This window comes from Schistosoma mansoni, chromosome W (assembly GCF_000237925.1).
Source record: "Schistosoma mansoni strain Puerto Rico chromosome W, complete genome".
Lineage (NCBI taxonomy): Eukaryota > Metazoa > Platyhelminthes > Trematoda > Strigeidida > Schistosomatidae > Schistosoma > Schistosoma mansoni.
The window spans coordinates 32,448,354-32,457,142 of NC_031502.1; the positions used below are offsets into that span (position 1 = coordinate 32,448,354).

The 8,789-nt window shown below is 31.0% G+C and overlaps 1 protein-coding gene across 1 annotated transcript; it reads right to left on the reverse strand.

Annotated features, from left to right (window-relative positions):
- Positions 1 to 604: 604 nt before the first annotated feature.
- On the reverse strand, positions 605 to 8,415 carry Smp_017870 (hypothetical protein; the record flags this gene model as incomplete). Its single annotated transcript, XM_018789407.1, has 5 exons — positions 605 to 1,740; positions 3,224 to 3,340; positions 4,872 to 4,930; positions 8,127 to 8,306; positions 8,344 to 8,415. The coding sequence occupies 5 exons, from the start codon at positions 8,413 to 8,415 to the stop codon at positions 1,401 to 1,403; spliced, it is 768 nt and encodes a 255-aa protein (XP_018654854.1). The 3' UTR covers positions 605 to 1,400.
- Between the last annotated feature and the right edge of the window lie 374 nt (positions 8,416 to 8,789).

Here is an 8,789-nt window from a genome sequence, read left to right on the forward strand (position 1 = left end):
TGTCTGCTTCTTATTTTTGATAATTTTGTGTACCATATATAATTCCATGATATCATACAAATAACAATAAAATATACAACATTGAGATTAAAGTAATCCATTAGATTTCCTAGGCCCACTGAACTGCTTATGATAGATGTTTTAGTATTAAAGATTTGTCATTCTTACTTTTCTTCAACTGAAATTATTTTATATATTTAAAATCTAGTATACTTAAACTGTGACAAAGATCTCTTGTTTTTTTCTTTTCGTTTAACTAACTGACATGTGGGCATTCATCTTGTTCACTTCAATAACCCTTACATTACACAGCAGGTATTTATTTATTGATAATCTATGTAAAATAATCCATTTTTATAACATGCAATATATATGAAATAATATTGGTTAGCATCTATTACAGAAATGAAGCAAACTCATTTTGGAAGAAAAAGAAAGAAAATCGATTCAACAGTTTTGAAATGATGTTGGTTGCTAGCTTCGTTTCTTTTCATAAAAAACCAGTTATTCACGAATTATAAATGTTCTTATATGGTTAAGAGTAATTTTTCATAACTTTAATGTAGAATACAACATCTAGAGTCTATCACGTTCATAACTATTCACTTATTGATGATTGGATCCGTTTATCAGAAAGAATTTGATAATTAAGAGGTTACTTAACTACTCACTTAATTTATAAACGGAATTGTAATGTTTAAACACTTTAACTGTTCTCATAACGAACTTTAACGTGACTACAAAACGATAGTCTGTATCACCACCGATATTACAACTATATTTTTAAATGAATCGAAGATTTAGCCCCTTTTTAAAGCTGTTTATCACTCTCTTGCAGTCCATTAGTTAAAAAAATTAAGCTTAACCAGAAAACCCATGAAATTGCTCCCAAAAATATCGATTACATTGAAAAATTAAATGTTGAAAGCCAAATATTATAATATTTCGAAACATCATTGTTGTGAAACATTTAAGATAAAAAGTTTATCTTATCGAGTCTGTCCACATTAGTGTACAATCTGGATAGGTTTTCAAACTATTTGATATGCCAGAAACTATTGATCTACCATTCGTTAGAGATTGCGAAACAAAGATTGTGAGATTAAATATATAGTCAGATTCATTAGGGTTTACAAACAAGTCAAATCAAGAAGAAATTTAACTAATTATTAATCAACAAAGAAAAAATTTTTTTCAAAGATGTCGTTAAATGTCCAAAGGTACACAAAAAACAAAACTTCTAAGCCATAACTATCAAAATAAATTCCTTTTTCTGGTAAATTATAATACTGGTAAGATAAGAACAGATTGGAAAAATACAAACATCTGTCAGAATTGTTTAAAAATAAATCTAACATCAATTGGTATTTACAAGGACTGTTTACAGATTGAAGGTAACTTTACGTGAAAGGATTTATACTACTATCTATATTAGCAAGTAGTTGAACATTGTGTGATGAAGTTTCTTGAAATTTGATGTTTTCTGTCACAAGTTTAGACCATAAAACAGGATCAGACTGTAGAGTTTCAACTGTATCAAATAATTCGACAGTATAATGATCACTTGATAATATTTGTCCAGTAGGTTTATAGAACAAATCCAATTTTGGCGCATCATATTTTGCACCACTTTTTATATCATAATCACTTAACATTAATTCTGGTAGTAGCTCACTTTCAGACTCGGCATTCACACTTAAAAAGATTGAAATCTTCGGTAACCATAATAACGTTTTATGACTGAAAGAATGAAAAAATAAACAGAAAATAGCGTCATTTTAAAAACCCTCCAAATATTATCACTACGACAATGAAAAGAGAATAGATACATCATTGAATTTAGATTAAAAGTAAGCCCTCATTGTTGTAAGCTTACCTAAAACTTTAAATACCAATATCGTCTCACAAATAAGCGGAGGTGCACAGTGACCGATGATTGAAAATTGCCTTATCATTTAGGGAGGACCATTCATCTAGTAATCAATCTATGTTTACTGACCGAATGTTGCAAGCTATATGCTATTGCTAAGGTGATCACAAAATTACTTAAATTTTGTTAACAATGTTAAAATATTTCTAGAAACAACAACAAGTGCCTTTTTCCTCACAAAATTTTGTACATGACTTTTGGCGTCTCCTAATCGGTTGTCATTGCTTTTAGTATGTTAAATTTCTGTATATTTGAAGGTTATGATTTTGTTACTATATAAATGAAGTTATATGTTGTTTTGTGTGTTAGTTGCTATTATCGATTTATACAATAAAACCAGTCATATTAGAGTGACTCGATCATTCCTAACTCTGCAGGTATTGTAGGCCCGTACTGGACCTCAAATATCGAGATGTAACGGTTATAGTGATAAAAAAACCAAGCTCTCAATTTAATTCAAACTTGGTGTTGTCTAACAAATAGTAAATGATATATCGAAAGCCTGCTATTTCCGAGAGGTAAACTAAAGAGTTGGCGAAATCTGTGTTCGGTACGGTAGGAAGCACTGGAAATATTCCAATCATAGATTTTAATCAAGGCATTTTTCATGAACAACTCTAATTCAACATGACTACTCAGTGTAGTAATTGTTTTATTTTCAGTGTAATACTTTGTTTGGTATAACACTGAGTTACTCAGTGAGATAGTTATGTAAGATACAATATTATTTGAATCGCATTAATGTGAACTATGTTCAGTGTGACATGGAACACGCGATTTTATCATAATTTTGGGATTTTTGATATATGTGACTTTTTTCTAATCAATGATCAAATTGGTGTATAAATCAATATATAAATGAGTTTAATTCCGAATGCGGTCGCCGTGTCTTCAGAGTGAATAAATCTTCACTTGTACCAATCTTTTGTGCTCTTACTTCACGTTATAGGGATTGTAGTGGTTCCTTATTTTGCGTGTATAAAGAATAGATGTGGACATTACTATTACAGTGCCACTAACCTACTTACTTAAGATTCAAATATTCTATATAACTCAGTCAATTTGCAATATACTAACATTACCCATAAAATCTCCACAATTTCAAATATTTAAGTATTTATTTTAACAAAAATCAAAAGTACTTGTAAATATAGATATTTTCATTGTTGAAAGCATGAGTCAATTGAAGCTAAACCGCCGAGGAAAACCTGGAAGCACTGGACGGCCGTTTCGTCCTATAGATATATTTTTAATATTGTCTAATTAGCTTGCGATTAATTTTTTGAAACTCACCGAATAATGTTTACCAGACCTTCAGTGAATGTATTTAATGGAACCAATTGTTCAAAATGCAATGGACTTTCATGAATATTCATACAATTTAAGCAATTGAACTTGCAAATAACCGACCTAAAAATTATAATTTCAATAAATACAGATATGAGTTATATCTTACAGAAAGAATATAAATTATGTTATGCCAGGAAATGCTTTGATGAATAGTTGTGCTTTGCTTCATATGGTAGTTATTTCGTCAAACTTTATATTATTAGTGTTCTAACACTAGCTGGTAAGTAGACAAGTAATAATCCTACTAGATGTCAAATAAATGATAAGTTACGGCATGAATATTGAATAAATTTAACTTCATTTATTTGTAGCGTCTGACATAACTTCTTGCCCAATAACAGAAGATCAAAACGAAATCGGATTAAGATATAGTACAATATACTGGTAAAAATATTCGCTGTAATTTAATATATATATATATATATATATATATATATATATATATCACCATTTTCAAACCACCTCATGTAATCCAACATAATATGTAAGTATCAACTCATTATTGTTAACAGTCAATGGTAAGGAATCACCTACTCATATAAAATGGTCGGCCATATATACCTGACAGTAGTGAGTTCTTGAAAGTATCAAAAGCCTTAATTGATTTAAAAACAGTTCGATCAGGCTTCAACCGTTAGTGTGGTTTTATCTAATGATTAAGAAACTTGGTACGATTATAGCTTGAATATATGCCGTAACTGATCCGGTGGCAAAAGTATAGTACAGGGATGAGGCAATTAGAATCGAGAACGCGAACTTTTGGTCTTAGCGCGAAATTCAAGCATCACATACGACGAACAGTAGAAATATATTTGTCTAGTGCTTAGAAAGTTTGAAATGATGAAAAAAATGTTCCCTCTTACTGTGTAGAAACAAAAGGATAATACTGAACGTATCGGATTCCCATTTCTTCCTCCGTAACTTGTATATAGGAGGTAAATAGGTACTACCTATAAATCACAACCACAAACCCTTAATTTGTTGGCATCATATTTCATGAACGAACTAATCAGACAATCTCTCCTAAATTTTTTGATGAAATCCATTCATCAATATGACAACAGTGGATTTTCATATTATAGCTGATATTAGATGGTGACGTAAACCACAACCACAATCCACTTGTTTTAACCTAACCAGAGACAATGTAGAGCCTTTTAGAAATCTACTTGTTTTTTATTAGGTTCAAAGAAAATGGTAGTTTATTTCCATTTAGACGAATTCACAGGACGTTTTTTATTCACGGACGGGACTTTGATAAACTCACTAATTATGTAAAATCTGTTTACACATTGTACAATGGTTATTTCCTCTTCTAAAATCCATTCATTTGCAAGAGTTTTGCTGATTGACTAAGAACTGGTAGAAAATTTTTCGCAGTTAATTCAAGCTTATTCCTATACTATACTCATAACACTTTAACAATTACAATTTCATGTAAGATTATTGCCTTTAAAGACTGTCATTCATGAAGGTACTAGATAGTCATTAAAAAGAAAAACTACTGACAACCGTAGATGAATAATAATTGTATATTGAAATATATTTTTTTGTTAAGATTAAGTTATATTTGTCATGAAAGTTAACAAACCCTCTATCTGATTTTGCTATTCTTTCAATATTTAATCCTTTTAGAGTTCCATCTTCAAGACTATCAAATAAAAGAAAAACAGAAAAACCATATACAAAAGTTAAATTTTATTACTCAACAATACTTCGTTGTGTAAAACGTTCACTATGTTACCAATTAAGGAGTATGAAAATAAAAATTGCATACAGTGTCATTTATTTATAATTAGATCTGTATAAATATGAAATTAAAATTATAGTCAGATCTCATTAGCCTTAAATCTTTTTAGAAGAGCTAACAAGAAGAGGACAAACAAAAAGAACAAAAGAATGTAATTAGTATCTTACAATTTAATAATTTTCCTATGAAGATTATTAGAAGTATATTAAAACAAGACAGTTGAGTACGTAATAATAATAATTAGAATGAAACACCATGGATTGGTAATGCAGTTTTACCATGCCGTCATGGCACAACATAAGAACTCCAAAGGATTTTAAAACAACACAGAATTAAAGGATATTACAAAACAACGAATACACTTTAGTTCGATTAAATGAAAAAATCCCATTCATGTCTACACAGAACTGCGTCTACAAATTAGGTTGTGTCGATTGTGATGCCTTCTATGTTGGAGAGTCATCTCGCGAAACCTCTTAATAATCCTGTAGAACTGAATAGACTTCAAATTAAATCGGCAACAACAGTTCACTCCATTTTCAACAATCATCAAATCGATTTCAAAAATATCAAAATACTACAGAAAGGTTTTTCAAATTACAAAGAAAGGAGAGTAGCTGAAGCGTTCCTGCTGCTCTCAATAGAAAGGAAGGCCTTACTATACATCTTACTTGGACTATCTATCCTAGTCACTGAGTCTGACACTATTCACAATTCACACCATTACCTTACAAATTAAACTCTATCCTTTGTCATTATAAAGATCACATATTTTTCATTCTTAACAGTGCACACACACACACAAATTTACATACATGTCGCTAATGAATCACTATTACCGAAATGATATGACATTGATTTATTCAGACCTGTTTTATGATTGATCGCACCTAATATTCGTGTTGTTCCGTTGTACTATTTAAACTTGGATTAATGTTAATTTGGTTATTTATTCTCTAAAGAAGTGGCTTACACTGAGTAACGAAACGTTAGAAAATTTAATTTTTCTACTCATTGGGATATTACAAATATATCACTTATTTACATTCATGGGTTTATTTGGCAAAACTTTATTTTCTAGGCCATAAAATCACAACTTGGTTATCGACCTATTTAACGAGTATGTATGCAAATATTCTTAGTTGATTAATTTGAAAACAGGACAAATGACAATTTGTTATTATATAAGGACCATTATCGAATATGAAGAAATTTTCATTTTCCATGAAAATAATAATTATCTAAACAAGATATAATAAACTACTCAGTCATCAGTGAAATACTTTTTTTTAACCATAGAAACCAATCTATACACAATGGAAATAAATAACTTTATCTGAAACTATTGTAATACAACTTTTGTTATGCAAATTGAAGAAGAGAAAATAGAATAAAGAATGAATCAATTTTATATTGTATAACACTGATATCAAATAAAGATACGTTAATACAATACCGTTTTGATATTTACTCTGTATTGGTTGAATAAGTCCTAGCAACTTTTAGGGTGTTCTTATACCTGTGTATGTTGAAACTTATTTTTCATTGGAATAAACGTGATAAATATGTTAAGTGATGATATTCAATGGATCAATCATATGTTGATTTAAATGGACAAGCACACAGCCAATATTTAATGTATATATAAAGGTTTTAATGCATGATCAATTTGTAGAAATCTATATACAAAAATATACTGAGGTCAGCCTCAAACATAAGTTAAAAAATCTACAAACTATTAGGTTTTCAGATGATAGCTCGTTGTTTACATTCATGTAGTTTGGAAAATAATTGGTGGTAAAACTTTATAGAACTGTTATTTGTGAAACCTACAAATGGTTTTTTAAAGGCTCAGTTTAAATTAGAAACTTAATTAACAAGGCTACTTACTCTCCCCTTTTATCTTTCTTTTGGTGGTTGATTAGATTATGAAGACCTCCACATCTGAGGGTCAGCACAAAATACAATGGACAGCTCGGAATCAATTAGATGACCTAGTTCTTCCATCCCATATACAAAAAAGGTGGAGACAGCCAGTGTAGCGGCAGCCTGTGCAGAGGTAGGCCTCAACATACACTAGAGAAAAAGCAAGATCCTCAAATACAGCACGGAGAACATTAACGCAACCACACTTGATGGAGAAACTCTGGAAGATTCCGAAACTTTCACGTACCTGGACAACATCATCGGTGTACAAGGAGGATCTGATGCAGACGTAAAGGTAAGGATTGGCAAAACAAGGGAAGCATTCCTACAGTCGAAGAACATATGGGACTCAAAACAACTATCAACCAATATCAACGTCAGGATCCTCAATACGAACGTCAAGACAGTTCTACTGCATGGAGCTGAAACTTCAAGACCTGCCACAACCACCGTCGAAAGAGTACAAGTATTTATAAACAATTGTCTACACAAGACACTCAATATCCGTTAGCTGGATACTATGAGCAACAGCCTACTGTGGGAGAGAACAAACCAGTTTCCAGATGAGGAAATTAGGAAAAGACGTTCGAAGTGGATAGGACATACATTATGGAAATGAAACTGAGTCACGTGGAAAGCCCTAACTTGAAATTCTGAAGGCAAAAGGAAGAGAGGAAGACCAAAGAAGACATTGCGTCAGGAATTGGAAGTAGACATGAAAAAAAAGAATAGCAAATGGAAAGGACTGCCCAGATCAGAGTTCAATGGAGAATGCTGGTGGGAGGCCTATGCTCCTCCACATGGAGTATCAGGCGTAAGTAATTAGGTAAGAACTAGGACTTTCGTTTTGTCCTGTACACTATGTTAGCTTGAATGTAGATTAAAAAGTACCATTGCGGTACATAGATTGTCGTAGATCCCAAAGTATTATAGACAACTTACGTAAACGAGAAAACCATAAAAGTTTCCCAATTAAAGTATATTAAAATTTTCAATGAGCCAACCTACCTTAATTTTGTTAAACTGCATGTTAAATCCTGATATTCAATAAAACCATTCTTATTTTTATCAAGCAATCTTGTAATTACATCGATTTCAAACTTTGTAAATGGGCAGTTCAATGATAACACAGCTGTTTAACATAATACAATTTAAAAGATAATAATACACAAACAAACCAGCTTTAAAATCATCATAAGTAAAGTTGAAATCTGAGTAGTGGGCTGTTAAATGAAGAAGACTTTTTATTTGCTCTGCATGACATTTTATCCACAAATTTGAACGCTTTAAAAAGTCGGCGTACTTTTCTTCATCTGCACAAAATTTGTCTATTTTAGCTTCTAGCACTGTCTTTCAATGCTAATTAATAAATAAAGTACTAACAAACCTTTTTTTTCCTAGAAGTCTTCAATCTTTTGCCACGATTTTTCCCGGACTTAACTTTTTTCTTCTTAGGCATTTGTCTTATTTGAAAATTGTACTCTGAAAACTTTTAGGTGATTCTCATAGGTCAAAATAAATGGAAATTATTGATCACAACAGGAGAAGTAGATTGTCTAAAACTATGGACAGAAAAAAGTAGGGGATTTTACAAATCGTTTTATAAATCGTTGAAGCTTACTTAGGATAACTTAGAAGGATGATCAGATAGTCCTTTAATGACACTAGAATTATAATAATAACTTAAAGGCTAATCGGTTTAAATGAATGATGTTTTTAGCTTCTCAAAATGATCTATGGATTTAATTCTAATCATATAATGCTAAAGCCATACTTTTGGTCGGGAGAAAAAATAGGGAAACATGTTTCTCATAAGATACTGTATGAATTAAA